At 42.2% G+C, this 20,761-nt stretch overlaps 2 protein-coding genes across 3 annotated transcripts; one reads left to right on the forward strand and one right to left on the reverse strand.

The window, feature by feature from the left end:
* Positions 1–565: 565 nt before the first annotated feature.
* gprc6a (G protein-coupled receptor, class C, group 6, member A) lies at positions 566–14,068 on the reverse strand. 2 transcript variants are annotated; one of them, XM_037073407.1, is made up of 7 exons: positions 13,822–14,068; positions 11,090–11,384; positions 9,369–10,172; positions 4,332–4,544; positions 3,958–4,081; positions 1,747–2,809; positions 566–1,404 (listed from the first exon to the last, which is right to left on the reverse strand). In XM_037073407.1, the coding sequence occupies exons 1-7, from the start codon at positions 14,022–14,024 to the stop codon at positions 1,383–1,385; spliced, it is 2,724 nt and encodes a 907-aa protein (XP_036929302.1). In that variant the 5' UTR covers positions 14,025–14,068; the 3' UTR covers positions 566–1,382. The 2 variants fall into 2 exon arrangements, with proteins under 2 accessions (XP_036929302.1, XP_036929301.1); XM_037073406.1 differs by having other exon boundaries at positions 566–2,809.
* A 2,381-nt stretch (positions 14,069–16,449) lies between these two features.
* On the forward strand, positions 16,450–20,734 carry cnih4 (cornichon family AMPA receptor auxiliary protein 4). The gene is made up of 5 exons (XM_037073412.1): positions 16,450–16,596; positions 17,547–17,615; positions 17,825–17,937; positions 19,690–19,830; positions 19,966–20,734. The coding sequence occupies exons 1-5, from the start codon at positions 16,528–16,530 to the stop codon at positions 19,991–19,993; spliced, it is 420 nt and encodes a 139-aa protein (XP_036929307.1). The 5' UTR covers positions 16,450–16,527; the 3' UTR covers positions 19,994–20,734.
* The last annotated feature ends 27 nt before the right edge of the window (positions 20,735–20,761 follow it).

Consider the following 20,761-nt stretch of genomic DNA (forward strand, 5'->3'; position numbering starts at 1 on the left):
TCCAGTTTTCATCGTCATGTTTGAAAATGGATAGCTACTGTGTGGCGAATGAAGTCTTGAGACTCGAGATGGACTTGTGAGCAATCTTTTTAAGTCTGGCAGGCTGACTGTCATTCCCTCCCTCCTGTTTCACAGCATGCAGCCACAGATGATGACGTGTGCTGCAGCAACAACACATAAAACAGCAGCATGAGCCTGATCTCAGTGGGTTTAGGTGGCATTTTTGACCAGTGGAAAAGGGGTATTAGACATAGTTATGCAATGCTCTAAGAGTTTCCACCTGTGAATCTGCTTCTAAGCAGACTGTTTATAATCATATGGATACTGTGAATGAGACCCTGACCCACCATACATCCTGAAAGGTGACAAAGAGAAGTTTTATTTTCTATACATTTCATCAAAGAATCACCATCAGCAGACCCTGTCTGACGCTCTGTTTTCAGGGGGAAGTTCAGGAGGGCTGACCGTCACTGTGACAGTTAAGACCAGGGCCTGGGGGAAACCCTGGCACAACATGAAAATGAGACTCCCCTCTCCCAAACCTCCAAGCACCACCAGCAGCGAAGCATTTTTAAATGGTTTTATTCACAAACACAGCTAGTACACAATCAACAATGCTGGTAGTCTGGGACAATAGGGGAGAGCATACGGGAACTGGAGAGGAGCTGGCCCTTAAACTCTTGGCTTTCAGGCAGGAACCAATCAGCTCCCTGGGACGACCTGCAATCAGTCAGACACACCTGCAGCCAATCACACATACACACACTCACTCAAGCACAGAAAAATGTTTATATGACCAAGGGTCATAACATCGACTGCTCCTCATTAAATTTGGTGATTTTTGTTGAAATTACAGTTTGACCTCATGTGCATGACAACCACAGGTGAAAATGAAGTCTCTCTCCAGAAGCTTGTGCATTGTTGGGGATAACACCTTACAAAGTAAACCCTAAGAATACTTGGATCACTTTTTCTGCAACAAGTAACTAAATGCATTACTTCTGCAAATCACATAATCCCTCACTTGAAAAAAATGACTGTCATTTCTTTTTGTCGCCACAAAAATAAAAGTAAATCCCTGAAACATGGTCACTAGCCCCTTTCACACAGAGACACTGCATTATTGCCACAGCAATGACCTGAAGCACCGCTGGAGTGAAAACGAACCACTGTGTAATTCCCACAGAAAGAAATTTTTTCCAACTCAAACACTTGGTGATTTAAAGTTTGTTGCCGGTGACAGATGCTGTTTTTCAGGCAGAAATGTGTGTTGTGAAGAGTCGGTATGATGGGTGGGAGGACGGACAGGAGCAGACCGAAAAGACAGAAAAGCCAACAATTTCAGGATGCATGGAGCGCCCTCAAAGACATCTGCACCCTCCTCAATGTTTGGATTTAGGGTTGCTGTAACACATGTTCAAAAGAAGGGGACATAAAACAGAAAAAATGGTAAAGTCTAAGGCTGGAGGCTGGCTTGTGTATCCTGAGTCTTTTTGAAGCGTTGGTTGTACATGTCCTCCGAAATGAATGTTAGGCAGGATGTAATAATGGTGCAACAATGAGATATTTTTGTAGCTAACCCTTAAATGTATAATCTCTGTAAAAGAATCTTATGAACTGTACAGTTCAATATAAATGATTTCTGACAATCCATTTCAAATAATGAGGTTTGACAAGCGTATACTAAAAGTTTAAATGCTGGTGCGTCTTCTGAGGCAGTGATGTCTGACTGAACTTTTGTGCAACCTTAAACAGTCAGTTTGGTCCATGCAGTTTGTCACCCCAGCAGCTGGGAGAGGATTTTCTGCAGGTACAGTGAAGACTGAAAAACTGTTGACGTAGTGTTGACCGCTGGACTGTTGCCCTGATGCTGAACTCTCAGACACAGAGGGAGAGTTGGTGGTTTTGCTCGAGTATTCATACAGATTTTTCCTGAAAGCGCTCCTGGTGTTTTGGTCTTTCTTAAAAAGGATTATGTAGCATTTTGGGAAGAAATGACAGCTGAGGATGCCATAGTTTGAGATTAGAATGACTACCATCTCCACAGCTGGCAGGTACACTCCTGAAGTGGTGACATAGACAGGAACAAAGAGCAGCCAGGAGATGAGGTAGAGCAGCATGCTGAAGGTGATGAACTTGGCCTCGTTGTACTGCTGTGGAAGCTTGCGTCCTCTGAAGGCACAGACAAAACACACAAAAGCCAGGACAGCTATGTAGCCTAGCATCACCCCAAAGCCTAAATAGGAGCCCTCATGACAGTCTTCCAGCAGGGTGGTCGGATTCCTAATGATGTGCTTAAATGGGCTTTTGAGCACCAGCCAGCAGATGCAAATAGCTGCTTGTAAGGCCACACAGACACAGATGATGACGTAAGGCTGGTAGAGCCTCCGCAGAACCTCCTGCAGCCTGGGGTCAAACTGGAAGGCTAGCTGGATCTGCAGGGTCTTGACCAGGATGCAGGAGACACACAGAGTGAAGCTGATGCCAAAGAGCACCTGACGAGCCTTGCACTGGAAGCTGTTGGGCTGTCCAACAAACAGCACGGCACTGATGAAACTAATGACCAGAGAGAACAGCATGGCCTGGCTCAGCGGCCCTCCGGCAGCCTTCACCACAGGGGTGTCACGCTGATGTAGAAACAGAGCTGACACCAGCAGAGCCAGGAGGATCCCCAGGGCAGAAAAGGTCAGGAGCACCACAGCGAAGCCGTCCCGCCAGGAGAAGAAGAGCCGCGCTTTGGGGATGCAGCTGGAGCTGCCCTTTGGAGACCACTCTGACTTTGTGTCACAGCTCAGACACTGGTCCATATCTGCAGGGACAGATACACAGTCACACCATCACACACTGGCTCACAGAGGTTTTACTCTGGAACCAGAGGCCTGTACTACAACGGGGTTGGACATACTGAGCAATCAGCAACAAATAAACACTCTCTATGTTGTCTACTTTGCTTCCATTCCTATTCAGTCAGACAATGGGTTAATTCCAGTTTTCCAAGTTGATGTCATGGATTTTCTTTTAAAAAATCTTGTTGAAACTTTTGTTAAATCCATGACACCTTGATAAATCCTATAGTTGTACTTAAGTTAGGTTTGATGTCTTTTAATTTAATTTAATTTAATAATTTTTAACTTTCACTTTCGTTCTTGGAGCAGTTCGCATAGTGACATTTTGCTGGCTGTAGGAGCACGAAAATGGCATGTTCCAAGTTCACCGCTAAAAAAGAAAGCGGACAGTGAAAATCGGCAATACGAAGAAGAATGGACTGAAAAAACGTGCATTCATTCTTCCTCCAACCAGCGCAAGTCCCCTGTGCTTAATATGCCGGGAGACTATAGCTGTGATGAAGATTTCCAATTGGAAACGGCATTGTAAGATGAAGCACAGGAATTTTGAAGAGACACTCCCTCAAAATTCAGAGGAACAAAATAAATGCACTGAAATCGTCATATCAAGCTGCAAGCAGAATTCTTGTCACATCTGTGACACAACAACAAAAAGCGACAGAGTGCTCACTTAGAGATTTTTTACTTTAGTTGGTATTGTTGTTGTTGTTGTTTTAAATGAAAGGTGATCAAATCTGCCCCAGTCTTCAGATGTGGTGGAAACTTAAACTGCATATAAGGGACTTTCAGCTCCAAGGACCAAACATTTGCTTTTATTTCAGATTGTGGTCAGGCTATAGTTCTTCCTCATTGCACACTGAGAGTAATCACAGGGTTTATCTGCATGTAATCACAAATAGTTAGCAATATTTATTAATGTTTCTATTCTATTCTATTCTATTCTATTCTATTCTATTCTATTCTATTCTATGTGATCACCTGGAATACATCTCAACATCAGGTGGAAATCAGATTCATATAAATCAGATTCATATCAACAAAGTAGACATGCTCAGGCTCAGACATGTATTATATAGTTATATTGTGCATGTAAATGTATGGAGGGTCTTGCCTGTGCTGTTAGAGTAGTAGTTCTCAGTACAGTTGATGCACTCATAACAACAAGTGTGTTGACCCTCTGCTGTTTTCTTGAATTCTCCAGCCACACAGCTGTTGGAGCATTTTGAGATGATGTGCTGAGGAAAGCAGGAGAATCCATAATCATTTTCTTGCAATAAATTAAACGCATATTTACTGTATTCTACACAGCCTGTTTGATTTCAGAAAACTCATGCTGTATTGGATATTGAAACTGAAGTACAGTATTTTAGAACTGCTCAGGTCAGCTTCAACGCGCTGAATGTTTCCAGTAAACAGGCACTGCCGTACGTGTGAGTGGTTTTCTGTTTTAACAGATGACATGAGGGCAGCAGAGTGCGGGCCTACCCTGAGGTCCTGCAGATGGTTGACGCTGTGGTTGCTGTGGGTAAAGCTGTTGTCTTGTGGGTGATACTCAGCTACAACATCATGGACATCAATGTCCCCTCTGTCTGACCTCCACATTGTCACATCATAGCCCAGGTTCAGGTCTCCTCTACTGTCAAACTTATAGCGCTCTTCTTGAAGTTTGAACTCCTGCTTCCGCAGAGTTCTCAGCACCTACAGGACATGAAACCATGGATACATCTGTTGAGCATTCTTATCTGCAGGGACATTCCGCTCTGTATTTACTGTGTGCTTAACTATACTTAAGATGTCCACACATTTTTCTGAACCAGAATTAGCTTCGTGGACACGTTTGTGTGTACATACAAGGGGTTTGACTGTGGTGTTAAGTAACCCTCAGTGTGACAATACATAGCTCCAGGAACAATACACAAGTAGATAGATAAATATCTTAAACAAGGAAACAAAGCAGAACTTAGGCAATTGAATCATATTGCCATTCTCTAGCTAGATGGAGATATAGTTTTAGATGAAGCTCAAGAGTGGGACCACACCTCAATCACTCCCCTTCCTGTCTAGTGCCTCGAGTCTCAATGCCATGTCATCCAGGTCATGGTTATTTTAAGTGCTATATTGGACTTGTTTTTAATTTCTTGAAGACGACACCTGGGTCAAACTCAGAACAGAAATGCTGTGGACAATAACATCAAAGTCATGCAGGAAGATGTCAGAGGAGACAATCTGCTCTTCTCGTGTGTCTTCCTACACACAGATCAGTACCGGGCTCCCATCACCCACTGGAGCACAAGCTGGGCAAGGGACGCACATCAAGGGAGCACCTGAAACCTGTGGCTACCCAAATTGGACCTTTGTAAGATCCTCTAGTCTAAAAGATCCAGAGCAGATGAGGAAATGTGACAACATTGTCATTCTATGACACAGGAACATCTGAAAAACGAAGGACGATCCTGTGTAAAACAAATTCAGCCATTTTCTTCTAAACACATGAAATAGGTCAGAAATGTATTTCTTTAAAACATGTAAAAAGCCTTTCAGCCACTGGCGGTAGGCTCACAAACTGCGTTTCAAAATGTCTGTGTTTGGGGCATGGTTTAGCTCAGTTGGTAGAGCATGCGTCCCATGTGCTGAGGCCCTGCGGCGAACCTGGGTTTGACTCCCGGCCGGGTCCCTTTGTGTTACATAACGCGGCTATGATTAGCATAAACCCCACCCTGCTGCGGAAGTGGTATAAATATAATCAGCGCACATTAGCATCGGTGGTTTTCTGCTCGCTTTCCAGTCTTGATAGCGTCTCTTACAATAGCTTGCATCGAGCTAACCAGTCATGTCTCCCCCACATTGCTTGTGCGTCTTTCCTGGATGCCACAGTATTTATTTAAGTTTCGTACGGACTACAATTTTGTCATTTTTGTCAAGATCGTTGAAAATCAACACCAACACCCGTCTCTGCAGTGTTCACTTTACCCCCATCAGCCACCGGCAATATGTGCCGGCCACCAGGAGAGTGACGGGAGCAGCTAGCTCAGACAAGTCAATATGTGAGCTATCATTTTCTGCACATGCAGCGTACATGATTCACTTATTTCATAACTAAAGCTAGTCCACAGCTGGTATTATCCCTCACAACTGATAAAAACTGGGCAGACAGAGTCATTGAGGAGCTTGTGGTAATAAAATAACTATCAGAAAAGTAACTGTATGAAAGAAGTATGGAAAGTAAGTACATGGAGGAGGCTCCCCTCCTGCATGTGGGCGTGGCTCCAGCGCCTCTATCTGACACGCCCCCAGCCTTTCACAGCAGAGAGAAGTGCTTGTTTTTCCATGATTTTGAGACCTAATTTTATATACTTAGAGATTTTTTTAATCTTTCAAATTTGGCTCAGTGATCAATGACGCGTTTCTGTGGTGTGACAAACTCATAACACAAATTCATTTCTGCTTTACATGGACTTTAATAAACATCATATCGTGGTTTACGTCAAACCTACCAACACACTAAGGCAGAAACTTGCCCATCCTAAGGACAAAACACCCAGACATGGACAGAGTAATGTAGTTTATGCTGTTCAATGCAGCCAGGACTGCACAGATTTGTAAAACAACCTCTTCATAAACAAATGTACCAACCCAGGAGGGCCAACTCCTCAGGTCAAGGCTCTGCTGTCCACTTTGTAAAAGAATCCATCTGTGTCAAATTGGAAAGACCATCTTTGAACAGAGGAGTGGGCTAAGACATCACTTATCATCCACCCATAATGCTGTACTGAGTTCTCTCCCCAGTCAGTTTAACAACCATTCACACCTGGGCTCACCTAGCCTGGCAACCCACATGAAGTCCAGTTGGGTCAATGAGTCAAAGCACAGACGTATCCTTAACGACTCTACAAGGACACTCCCACACAGTCTGCACCCCCCCTCCAGTTAGTCTGAACTGAAGAGGCCTCTTGCACAAGAGGTGAAACGTCATCCACAAATTGAAACAAGTACATCTGCCTATGATATAGCACTTATTCCTATTCTCGTTCCTCATGTCACACCCTCCCTCCCCTTCTGCTGTCCTTCTCCAAACTCTCTCTCTGTCTCTCTCTCTCTCTCTCTCTCTCTCTTTCTCTTTCTTCTTCTCTCTCTGTGAGAGGAGGCAACACGCCATGAGGCCGGTGCTTTGTCTTTGTACTTTTCCTTTTCTTTCTTTGTTTTTCTTTGTTTTTCCTATTTTCTTTTCTTTGGTGGTGGGGTTTCAGTTTTCAGTGTTTCTTCGAATTCAGTGGAGACGAAAAGAGCTATAGGTAGGATGGAGAACAGTATGAAGGGGGTTGAGGAGAGGCTTGTGGAGCAGAACACTTGCAGAACAGAGGCGAAACCTGGCTGAACTTCAGAGAAGTTTGGGCTCCGTTCTCCAGGATAGAGCAAGCGGGGCTCTTGTAAGGGCTCGTTTTTCAATGTCGAATGAAATGGATGCGCCAACCTCTTTTTTCTTTGGGCTGGAAAGACAACAGGGGCAGGATGGACACATGAACCGCATGCGCCTGCCTGACAGATGGGTGACATGTGAGCAGTCTGAAATGAGGGAGGGGGCTGTGATCCAGCTTGTGTCGGGGAAATATTGGAGGGTTTACCGCAGCTCTCCTCAACCCAAAGAGGTGAACTGGACTCCCCTGTCACCTTCCAGGAGTTGAGTGAGGCAGTGGCACAGATGGCGTCTGGCCGTTACCCAGGGGTGGATGGTCTGCCAGCTGACCGCTACAAAAGGTTTTGGTCAGTTCTGGGCCCGAACTGGTATGAGGTGGTGTTGGAGTGCCTTCGTGCTTCGAGCTACCACTGAGCTGTCGGAGGGCAGTCCTGACTCTGGTACCTAAGAAGGGGGATCTCAGTGACTTGAAGAACTGGCGGCCAGTGGCACTGCTCTGTGCTGACATTAAAATCTTTTCCAAGGGTCTGGCAAACTGGCTGAAGGGACAGTTGGAGACAATAATACACCACGATCAGACTTACTGTGTACCGGGGAGGTCAATACATGACAACCTGCATCTCTTTCGCGACATTTTGGACCTGGCAAAACTTTCAAATATGAAATTTGGTCTTCTCAGTTTGGACCAGGAGAAGGCCTTTGACAGAGTGGACCATGGATACCTGTTTAAGGCTTTACTCGCTTTTGGAGTGGGGGAGTTTTTTGCTGCTGGGGTAAAAATGCTCTGTGCCGGGGCCTCATGTTTAGTGAAGGTGGCTGGGGGGCTGTGCAACACTTCATCAACATCGCACTCATATTCCACCTTAGTAACCTATCATGTACATGTCATTGATATGCACCTTGCTTGTGGACTTAACTTTTAAATGATGCATAGATTTCTATCATCATAAATAAATATACAGCATATTCAGTCTTATTAGGTCCTGTTGTATTGTTGCAGGTCGCAGGTCTCAGGTATCTGTGCTTATATGTTTGATACCAAGCTAGATGTAAGTGTACCCTCTATCAGCTCTGATCGCAATGCTGTACACTAGGATTTTTTTCCACAGCAGAGATTTTGTCACGTGACAAACAGGTGAAATTAACTAGAAGATGATGTCGCTCAATTCCATTTCAAGATTTAAGATTAGTTTGTCATTATGATACTTAAAATTGCAACTGACCTGAACGGCAGAAACATGTACTTTTCCTGCTCTAAATAAATGAAAATGTCTGTGGGGAAAAAGGACTACCATCTCCAAAGATAGAGTGTGTAGACTGGGAGCTGATACTGTCTGCTGTTTTGTTTTGGTTGTTTAAATTATCCAAATGTATGCTCTCTGTTAAAGGCTGCATACTATTTGATATTGTGTCTCTTTTTTGAAAAAGAAACTTTATGCACTTTTCCACAGGTTAGTTAATTATTTATTTTTCTATCTATATAGGTATATAAAGGTGAGATTTTTTTTAATTTTTTTTTTCTGGTGATCCTTTCTGATCTAATTTTTTTTCTCCCCTGTGTTTATGACATACGAACTGGTGGGGGAAAAAAACTTTGTCCAGAATAACCTTTCTAGGTTCTTCCACCTGTGAAAAAAAAATCTGTGGGAAAAAAGTTTTTTTTTTGTTTTGCATTTTTCATTCATGGAACCAAGTAAAAAACAGAAGTTGTTCAGAAGAGAACAAGGCTCCCCACTTTGCGTAACACATGAATGCATAAAGGATTTCCTACATGGGCTCAGGAACACTTTGTAAAATCGTTGTTTTTGCAAATGATTGCTTCCTGTTTTTTTATGTTTCAAACAGCAATCTTTACGGGGATTATGGCTTTAGGAGAACTTGTTCCAAAAGGCCCACAGGTGTAAGAGGAAGTGGCTGCCAATTCTCTCAACCCTGTGTTTATGGTAAGTATTCCAAGGTGTCATATTTAATGTGACCATAATCTTTTCCATCAGCCAAGACCTAATCCCCAGATGTTATCTGAATCTAACATTACCTCTAATCCTTATAAATGTGACACAAGAGCATACACACTTGTAAGCACACACTCGTGTATTGCATGTCAGTACCTCCCAGGGCTGCATGGCGCCTGCTGTTTTGCAGTCTCTTCCCCTGCAGACAGATGCTACAGCCTGAGCGATGGCACTCACAGCCATCTCAACACTGAAGACAGTACCAGCTTGAATGTGTTCTCTGAGGGTGTTCACAGCTTTAGACAGCAGCTCAGTGTCTCCAGAATCTGTACTTATATTTAGCTGTGTGTAGAAGTCCTGCATGAAGGAGTTATTCACTGTGTGCTCGTGTCCAGCTGCCCCCAGCATGCTCAGGTTCTTAAGGAATGAGGTCACAGATCCCCTCCTGAAGGTGAAGCCCACAACATGTCCTATGTCCTCCAGAGTTAAGTTCCCTCTCACAGAGCTAGATGAAGACCAGCTGTCACTGGCCACCCACACTCTTCTCATGGACCCAATGTTCTGCCCCGCTGTCAGCGTCTGATTCTTAATCTCCTGGTAGAGGTACATCATGTGAGTTGGCTTTGCAAATGACACAATCACTTGCACTTTGGGATTGTCCTGGATGGTTTTAGCAGTCTCTGTAATGACAGAGTGGACATCCAGACTGGTTACAGATTCAGGTAAGATTGATTTGAAGGCCACACAGATCCCTTCTACAGACGCTTTGGACACAAAGTGGTCCAGAGCTGATCGGCCATAACTTCCGTCCGTGGTGATAATTCCCACCCAGCTCCATCTGTATGTGCTGAGCAGACTGACCATAGCAGCTGTCTGATGCTCGTCATTAGGAATGGTCCTCATGAAGGCAGGGAAGCGATTCTTATCACTCAGAATGACAGCGGTCGATGAATAACTGACCTGGAGAGAAGAAAAGCAATGATGTCATTTTCGGATACGTATCAGTAAGTTTTCTGACGATTCTGTCATTCTATCTCTACTCAGCAGTGAGGACTCTGATCAGCACCATGGAAATTCACAGACAGGTGACAAACATCCTTCTTTGTCTTCAGAAGGTTCAAATCTAAAGAGGTGAAAATGGATTTATCAAAGACTCTCTCTTGAAATGATTAACAGCCAGGCTAGAATTGATGACAAGCTGTTCTCTGAGGTTGATGGGGTTTTTTTTTTTTGCCATCTGACTATATGCTCACTGCTGGCTGCACAACAACATACCTTGAAGGGTACTGATGACTCCTCCTCCAAAGACCATAAAGGTTTCTACTAAATGTAATGTTAATATGACCGGTTGATGTTGATGTTCTAGACCAAAGTGTTACATGGACAGAATAATCTAACAATCAACATCCTCATTCTTTGACCACCAGTGTCATGGTGTCCAGTAGTGGGGCTCTGTTTTCCCTCTCGTTTTCTTGTTCTCCTCACCAGCACGATTTTCCCTCCACCTGTCTCTTTATTCAGCTCAGCCCTCCTACCTGAGTTCTTCCCCAGTCTGCTTCCTCTCCACAACTACACTGCATCTAACTTCATCAGCCTTCCCTCTTCAGTGTTCATGCTGCCAGTCAGCCTTGTCCCTGTTTCAAGTGTTTAAGTCCAGTCTTTTGAGTATTCCTGAGCCTGTCTTTGTGTTTCCTCATGTGTCTTAGTGTTCGCCTGTGTTGCCATGATCAAGATTAAAACTTCATCCATTGCATGTGCACCTCCTCTGCTACAGCGTGACAATAGCAGGTGCAAAACACTGTCGTTATTTTTTATAAATAATTGGTGCTTGTATCTGCTTGAATAACATTAAAACCAAAGTTACTGCACAGACTTACTTGAGGAATCATCTTGAGAGTCAGTTGCCTGGCGATGGCGATGGACGTTTCAGAGTTAGAGGCCCCGATAACAGCCATGACCGGCTGGCCGCAGGTGAGACTGTTGCTTCCTTGGTGGCAGTCAGCCTGCTGGATGAGGTCTGCCGTGGCTCTCAGAGCGGTGCTGACGTCTGAGCAGGAGTCCAGGATCTGGTAGCCCAGAGTGATGTTGACCTCAGTCAGCGGAGGAGATTTGTTCATGACTTCTATGGTGTTTATCATAGCCAGAGCCCTCACAAGGCCTAATTCCTGAAACCTGCATGAACAGTACAGTGTGATCATGTCATAATTAATACACTACGGATGTAATGAAAAAACAAGTTAAAAGGTGCAAGATAGGGAAAAATGTACTGAAATGATCAAAAGAATGTGAGGAGGTAAGAGTAAGAGCCCCCTATTTGTTAAGAGCATGAATTCACTTTATTAGTGCTCTACTACAAGCTCACTACAAGGAACTTTGAATTGAATTCCGATGCCTCTTTATAATGTATATAAGCAAACAAGACCATTAGTGAAAAAACAGACTATTTTATGTAGTTATTCTCTATTCCTGCCGCTGTGTCTGATTCTGAGAATGAAAACTATTTTGCTGAGGATGGATGAAGGAGTCTCACAGCCTGAGGAAAGCAGCAACAGTAGGTACTTTTGTGTTTCTGAACAGCAGCAGAACAAGACATAACTTTATTACAGTGTTTGTATTTATTACTTTTCTTCTGCCAGAAAACCTGTTGAACGACACCGGCAGTGCCAACACGGTTCCTCTTGCTCATGCTGACTCACTGTGAAATAACCACAACCTCTTACACAACTGCACTGTAAAGATAGAGACGGTTTTCCTTTTACGTCTAATTATGTTCATATTGAATCGGTTTCTCAACAAAACAACAAAGACAATACATGTCATCTCAGCGGTAGGACTGTCTGATTTCTTACAGGCTTGCAGGATTGTACAGCCGTACACTGTCCCAGTCAGAGCATTTCCATACTGCCTTCTTTAAGTCCAAACTGCAAGCGCTTTTATCGTCATGCCGCAGGATGGCCGGCCCTGACCGTCTCTCCCTCCTCACATAGCCTGAGAGCAGTGGCCACATCAGGGACACTCATGCTTGAAAACGGCTGTGTCAAACCTTGAACTGAGCCATGCTTGATTTTCTTTATGGTGGACACAAATGTACATCTACTTCAAGCGCTTCTCCTGGACAACCTGCTGGTGAGTCATCTTTGTCATCTTTTGTATTGATCATGATAAATGTCGTCATCCATTTTAACAAAACGGTGTAAAACCCCAAACTCATCAACATGTCTTTTGGATTTTTAGTCAATATTTGCTGTAATTTATACCAATATTGACTCTGACAATACAGACAACACCCTATTTATACAGTGCACCCAATATACTGTCATTGTACTTTCGCTTCATTTGCTTACTGATCAGCATAAGAGTTTAGTTGCAGCACCTACAAAATGTAGGCCATAGGATAAGGTTCATGCTGGCATCATGTAGTAGAGCTGGTCACTGCAGGAGGGATATCGTATATGGATATCGTCGTTGTGACAATGTTTAAAAAACATATTATGTTTGATACCGTTTGCCTTACTATATTGACCTGATAGACTAGCTGTGCAGATCATAATTTAACAAACACATTTGTCAACACTTTATAAAAGGTTTTCTATAAGTTATAAGCATCATAGATAAAACCGTCTAAAAAGAGCCTGAGGGTTCATTCTTGACATCTTAAAACTGTAGTTTGACTAAATTATCTTAACATAAAATTTGACTTGGTTGGCTCATCCTGAGCTTTGAACCTCATCTCATGGTTTTCATGTTTGCTCTGAGCAAAACTCCTGCCACTGCTGGAGAGTGTGAAATGTCAAGTGTTCCGCTCTAAAATAAAGGTAAAATAATAAAACTCTATAACTAAGAATGATAAAATACTAAAGGAGGTTAGGAGTCCAAAACTGCGTTTTAATTGAGAAGTAAATTATAAATAAAGTAAAACAAGATAAAACAAAATAATTAAAGTAATTAAATGAATAGTAAATGAATAGATAAATAGAATAAAGCCAGGTTTAAGCAGAAAATATAAACCAATAAAGAAACAGAATTCAGCTGAAAAGGAAGGTGTTAAGATTACTCTTAAAAGTGTTCAGCCAAAGTTTATTCACTCATGGAAATTGTTTGTATTATTTACTCATTAATATTGTAAATACTACATTCTGACTTCTCCAGATACACACAGTGCTCCTTTGCGCGTACGCTTGTGTAATCGTTCCCTGCACCATTTTAATATCCATTATATCCATATATCCAGCACCTTGTTAAATTTCAGATTCAGTGCTCTTGAAATGAATACTAATATATAGAATACAATAACAGGGAACAATTATACTACTTTTATCCTGTATCTGAATTTTGAAAACAGACTTGTTTCCAGTTTTGCTTTAGTTGAGGCTCTGATGACCACTGACTGTAGTCACATGATAGTCAGTGAATATTGACTATCATGTGATTTGCTCTCATGGCTACTAGTATTTCCTCTAGATTCTTGCCTCTTAAATGTAAAGAGCTTGGGAGTTTTGCTAATTGCATCCAAAGAGTCAGGTTAAAAAATCATAAATACAGAGCTGGATTGATAAAGTCAACACATTTATCATTATATGATTCATTGTAACAGGCTGATTAGTCTCACCTGATACATGGCTGTAGGTGGGGCGCAAAGGACGTGTTCTCCTTGTCCACATCTTCATGAATGGGAAAGATTCCTCCAATGATGACGTCTCCTGGGGCTGTGGCGCTGAGTGCACGGCTACCCTTTACAATTCCATGTCCACTCTCCAGAATAGTAAAGAAAAGTGTGATGTACAAATAGATAACAAGAGCAATCCAGGCCATACTATAGTCTTCTCCACTGTTCCTCAGTGTTGGCTTTAGGCTCTCTCTTTCCCTCCGTCCCCTCTCACACTGCAGTGCATCGCCTCCAGCAGAGTGATACTCTCCTATTTAAGCATTTTGACCAGACTGAAAGAAAATTCCCTCTTGCTTCCTCCTTCACAGTTTGCATCTCTCATATTCTCCCCTGCAGCCCTGCCCACTTCTTCATGAGTGGCAGCAGGATGAGTCACTGCTCTGCACCAGCAACTTTCATCACACTTGTTGCTGTGCATAAGCATTTTATGACTGTCACTGAGCTATTTTTGAACATGATTGTTGGACACCTTACCTGTTGGTATGTGTGAGAAAACAAGAACACATATTCTATCAGTCACGCATGTGAATTAACAGCTTCCTTGTTCACCGGAAAATGCTTGTATTGCATTTCTATCAAATTACGAGGTCATTGTTGTGACTGAACTGTTACTAACTATGCAAATAAAAGAAGAAGATTTATTTCTCACATACAATCATGTAACGTACAACCCACAGAGGCTGGAGGAAAACATCCAAACTCTGTAGAGAAAGGTCCTGCCTCCGCTGGAATTCAAACCCAGGCCTTGGAGGATTTCTCACCTTCTTTTTCATTGTGAGATGAGAGTGTTTTTCAACGTTTTTGTTAATTCATCGGGGTAAAATGCATTGGTCTTGATGAAAAACACCAGTGGCCAAATGTTTGAGCCTCTGTGTATATTCAGGTGTAGAAATCTATGTACACACAAAACAGGAAACATGCATACACAGTCTTTTTGTCAGATTTATAAAATGCCATGTATGTCCATTCACACGTGTTTTCCTCAGACTCAATCATTCTGAAATTTTATGCATGACCATCGGCTGTCTGACCATCCTCACTATTCACTATATATGGCTCTAAGCATGCCCCAAATTACCTGATTTGCATGTAATGGGCCAGAATTTAGGTTTGTGTTGAGGAGAAATGTCAGAAGCAAAGAACAATGAAGAACACAAAGTGCCATTTTACAGACAGCAAACTTGAAGTAATGATTAATCAAATTGACAGATGAAAAGGGGCATTATATGGAGGCCTCAGGTCTGTCAACGAAAAGCAGCAAGTGAAATGGCAGAAAGTGACAGAAGTGGAAGCTAAATTCAGAGCCACAGACTTTGGAGGAGTTTAAAAAAGTGGTTTGATTTCAAGCGAGAGCCCAAGAAGCTGATGTCTGTGCACAGTGAGTGTGTGTGAGCTCCTGGAGGAGCAGAGGGGATCCCTGCACTCACTCCGCTGGATGAGGTCATCATCATGTCCAGAACATCAGTACGGTCCTATATAGTGCTGGTTACACCTGAAGGATTCTCACTCCCAATAATACAGGAAAAGAATCTTTATTTACGTATATAAAAATCATGTATCTATTTGTTCATTGACATAAAGATCATTATCATTAGAATTATCATAATGCACACTGACAATCATATTTACAGAAGGCAGTAGAAACAGAGCTAACAACTTGTGCTTCACTGTGTGATCAAAGAGACAGTTGTTGAATATAGATGTAATCCAAGCACAGTTTGGTGAAAAAACAGCTCTACATATAAAGTCATCCTAATTCAAACTATTCTTTTCCTTTTTTCCAACTCGCATCATCAACTAATCACCCTGAAAAAACTGTGTGCACAGTGCACATGGTGTTAGAGAGTCACACCCTCTGTGCATTTTTAGTCATTTGCAAGATCTGGTGATCATAAATATAAAATGTAGAGTGATACAGCACTATAGAGTTTCAGACTGGATTAGGCTTGACTGAATTAAAGGGGACTCTTTGGCCTCAGTGGACGGAAGTGCCAATCCAGTTTTGTCATGTTGTCTAACCAGATTCTTACTGTATTGTACTTGGCTTGTTTCATGCGGGTGGATGTAATGTGTGATACTATTACAACACAACACACCCCTCTCCCCTACAGTCTGTGTCTTGGACCCATAACTTACAAGTGCAGCTTACACCAGGAAACACCTCACAGTCATTTACAACAACATCCATGAACACAATAGGAGGCTTGCCTCACACAGCAGGTTCTGGTTCTCATTAGGTTATTAGTTTTTAGTGCAAGCCTCATAGAGCGATGCAGCTATGAAGTATTTTGTAGCTAATCCTAAAGTCAGCATGACTCTGGTTCCCTCGGTGGGAAGTTGCATGACTTAAACATTGCCCCCAATTTTTATTATTACACTATTCCATACACACAACATATGTATTTACTAAATACAAAATGATACACAAGCATTTTTAAGATTGTGTTCTCAGTATATAGCTCCTCTGAATGTCCTTCTATGAGGTATGTGATTCATTCCGCTCAGCTGCCGTGCTGTGCTTCCATCAGTTCCCCTCCAGTCCGCCGGGTGGCAGCACTGTGATAAGACAGCTGTCACTCTGTGGGGCCGCGCGCCGCACAGGATTGCTCTGTCCGGAAATGGAAACCAAGCACTGACGGAAGAAGAAAAATGGAAGCGGCAGTGTTCATTCTGTCACTTGTAGACTGCTGTGCACTGATTTTCCTCTCAGTCTACTTCGTATCCTTTTTTGTGCCGTGTGTTCTCTGGCGAGTGTCGAGCTCGTTTACCAAGCCGGTCAGCTGGTGAATGCTCTTATAAATTCCGTTGTTTACACGAGGCTATGTTACATTAATGCTAAGCAGCTAACCGGTTAGCCGCCTAGTTAGAACTGTCGTTGCCATGCTAGCGTCAGACCAGTTAAGTTGACAGGATTCTTGTTCCACCCGCAGAGAAACGGTGTGACAAGGTGTGGTCACGAGAGCGTAAAAACAAATTAAAAAGTCACAGTTTTAAATCAACATTATCTCTCACTGTGGTTTTCTTTAGCTCGCTGCCACTGGTGATGTTTCTGATACTGCCGCCGTACGTGACTATTATAAAATTATAATAACTCTGAGTCAGCAAATGTATCTACGCTTTACAACATTACAGATGACCTTTATCATTCAGTCGCAGTAAGTTAAGTTATTTCAGCTACTGTCTGGAGCCAAGTCCGTGTTTGCGGAAAACCTCTGTCGCTGAACGCGTAACACTGCCGGTAAACATTTTAGCCCTTGGAGCTAAATAGCATGGTGTTTTTTTTACATGTGTATTCTAGTAGTTCATTCCTGGGTGACTTGGCGTGGAATGATTATTTATTAATCGAATTCTTATTTCAGATTTTAACAGGTTTCCCTGTTGAGTTCTTGACACAATGAAGAACTGAACTTGTGCAGTAAATAATTAGATAAGCTGAAATGAATGTACTAAAGTAGTAAGGGAAATGTGCTCGTCCTGTGTAAAACAGAAGGATATACAGCTACCACTTCCTTTAAGAAAACATAATGCTGTCTTTGTCTGTTTGGAGTCCATGTGTGAAGTACAAGTGGCTGGAAATAAGATTCAGAGTTTTTCAGAAGGGAAAATACTGACAGCTGTATCACTTGTAAGATTCTCACCAATATATGGCACCTTGACTTTTGGCTCAGATTATCACCTTGTCTGATCTAGAATGTGACTACATCAATGCCAGAGCCTGCTGCTCCAAGCTCAACAAAGTAGGTCTTTTACATACATGCATATATATGTACAGACATGCCTTAACTATTTTCGATTTTGAGCTTTGTATTTGTTTGTTTTGACTGTGATTTAGTTGCTAAAGCATAATTTCATGTCTTTGTTTTCTAGATGATTTTGACGTTGGCAACTTTATGACTACTGTGATGTTAGATTTCTGATAGTGATGTTTGATATTTTGTGTTTCCAGTGGGTAATTCCAGAGATGGTTGGCCAGTGTCTCTCCACGATGCTGATGTTGGTCTCCATGCACTGGTTCATCTTCCTCCTCAACTTACCTGTAGCAGCCTGGAATATTTACAGGTACCTGGCAAGCAATAGATGTCATTTAGACATCTCAACTTGATAGAGCCCCACTTTAGTCAGTTATGTGCAACCCACTTCTAGCCAAAAGATCTTTAAGATTGAAGATGTTGTTTTTGCTCATATCAGAAAAGCTTACAGTGATTACAAGATATTATGTATTTTTATGTCTTTAACATGCTCTATGCTGGTTAGTTCCCAACTGAATAGGCAAGCCAAAACAGTTCGATTGTAGTTTTTCCCCTTACAGCTTGTGAGGTGGATAATATCTCATCTTGTTTGGAATGTCAGTCATAAATACAAGGTGCTGTATGATTTATTTGGCATTGTCTGTGTGTGGCCATGATTTTGCTCTGATTTGGACTGGTTATGTGCAACCTGCTTTTACATGGTCTCGGCTACAGCTCTGATTTAGACTAGTATCAATCAGCTAAAACGCAGTTACAACATCAACATGTCACAAAACACAGATTTGTAATTTGTTCATTTGTTGGTTGAAAAAGAGATGATATTGATTAGTTTTGAATATTTCTTGAGTCACTGTTAGATTAAATGTGAGCTACATAAAGAAGTAATTACACTGCATTTAGTGTTTCATATGAAGTGTCATAAATAGGGAACTATACAGGCTGTGACTTGCAAACAAGAAGCTTCAGAACATCGTAAAGGGAACATTTTTATACATTAATGTTAAATAAGACATTGCATCTACTGCTGTGAAGTGCATTGGCAAACATTTAAAGCCAGAACTAAGACTTGTGGAAAGCGCAAAAGAAATGAATATGAGGCATTACACTGAGGTATTTGTGGCTGTGGTGACGTGTCTGTTTGAGTGGCCAGTCACCAGCCAGAAGGTTTGACTCTCCAAGTGAAATGTGTTATTGCAATTAAAAAAAGAAGAACAACAATAATTATGATGATAATCAAACATTTATAGGTGCCATTCATAGTACTCAAGGACACCTTATAAGACCAAGTTAAATGCAGATGGCAGTGGTATATCGTGAGAGCTGATAGCTGAAGTTATAAATGATTTTCCAAAAATCGAGGTGAGTGTAAAAAGTTTAGTCAGAATGTTTTGTGAGAGACAGTTCTAAAGTTATTGGGCTGAGTGGCCGAAAGCTTGAAACCCTGTGGTTGTCAAAAGGGCTGATGTTGTTGTGAGCTGGATGGCAGAACAAGTTCTGGGAGTGTGGTAGGGTGTGTATATGAAGGAGTTCAGAAAGATACAGAGGAGCCAGGTTAAGGGCTTTGAGGGCAAGAAGCAGAATCTTAAAACCACTGTGGTAACTAGGAGATGGTGAAGCTGTTGAACTAGCTTGAGATGATTTACTCCGGTAATGATAAAGGCAACAGAGATCTGAGCGAGCTGCAGTTCATAAAGACAAACACAAGGTTAACACAAGCCTTGTGTTACAAACTTTTCTCACTCTACCTTTGCCAGTAGTAGATAATATCACTTTATAATTAAGTGTGTATAATATTAGTGTAGTAAAAAACTTACTGGTGACATATAAGTCATTTGACCATGATGTAGTCTGTTTAAAGCTTAACATTAGCTTTTTACTGTTAGAGATTTATTTTAAACTTAAAGACATACAGTGGTGTACTTCTTTGAAGATTATCTTGATAAACACTCTACACCTCTACACTGGCCAGTAGCCGACCCCGGAGTGGTGTGTCAGGACGCACTGTTGCCGTGAGTCTCCGAAGTTTACTCTTTCTTGTCCCTGTCGGTACATGACCCTACAGGTACATGAAGGTTCCAATGGGAAACATGGGTGTGTTTGACCCCACTGAGATCCACAACCGAGGTCAGCTCAAGTCCCACATGAAAGAGGCCATGATCAAACTGGGTTACCACCTGCTCTGCTTCTTCATTTATTTGTACAGGTGAGAACCACAGCATTTCCCGACAAATGTTCAAGACCTTCAGCACCTTCCTCTCCGGTCTGTATAGCAGTGGTGGCTGTTTGAACAAGGTTCAGTCTGTACTAACACATACCTCTCCCTCCTCTGTTTTTCCAGCATGATTCTGGCTCTGATCAACGACTGAAGCACCAAGAACACTCTCTGACCCCAGCTGCCAAATTCCAAACTCCAGGGTTTGATGTTTTTCCCCTCACATCTTGGTCCTGTACTACATGCAACAAATATTGTAGAACAGCAAAGAGAATAAGTTTGCTCTTTCACTGAGTTCTTACTGCTGTTCACTGTTATTTGTGTTGTCAGAACGTTTACTTTGATACAATATGTATATTTATCCATTTAACACTTCAGTACCATCATGACGAACTCATACACCAACTTCTGTGTTTAATTGTGAAGGCCACTAAAGCATTCAGTTATTCTGTCTCAGTCTGTCTGCAACAGTGTGTTATTACAACATCATCATTACAACAGCAGACCCACAGCAACTGGTAGCAGCGATGGTGCATTCAGACCTCAAGTTACTCGTGTGGGTTTGATCGCAGGATCATTAATTTTTATTCGCCCAACAGCCAGAACACTGTTCTGTAAATAAGCCAGAAGCCTGGCGGTCAACACAGCATACATGGAAAGTGTGTGTGTGTCTGCGTGCGTGTGTGTGTGTGTGTGTGTTTTTAAATGCAGTACTTGCCATAACCTTCGGTTCTCTATCTTCTTATTCCCCCTCTCCTTTTCTGTTGGACATTTTTCCCCAGCTCTAGTTAGCTGCAGTTAACACGCAACATAAACACCTGACAATGAAGGTCACCTCCATGGATCACTGCTGTGGTCCGCTTAATAAACAGGATTGAAGATAAATCCACTTTTTTTAATCCCAAAAGTTATTAAAAAGTTA

Source organism: Acanthopagrus latus, chromosome 17 (genome assembly GCF_904848185.1).
Source record: "Acanthopagrus latus isolate v.2019 chromosome 17, fAcaLat1.1, whole genome shotgun sequence".
NCBI lineage: Eukaryota > Metazoa > Chordata > Actinopteri > Spariformes > Sparidae > Acanthopagrus > Acanthopagrus latus.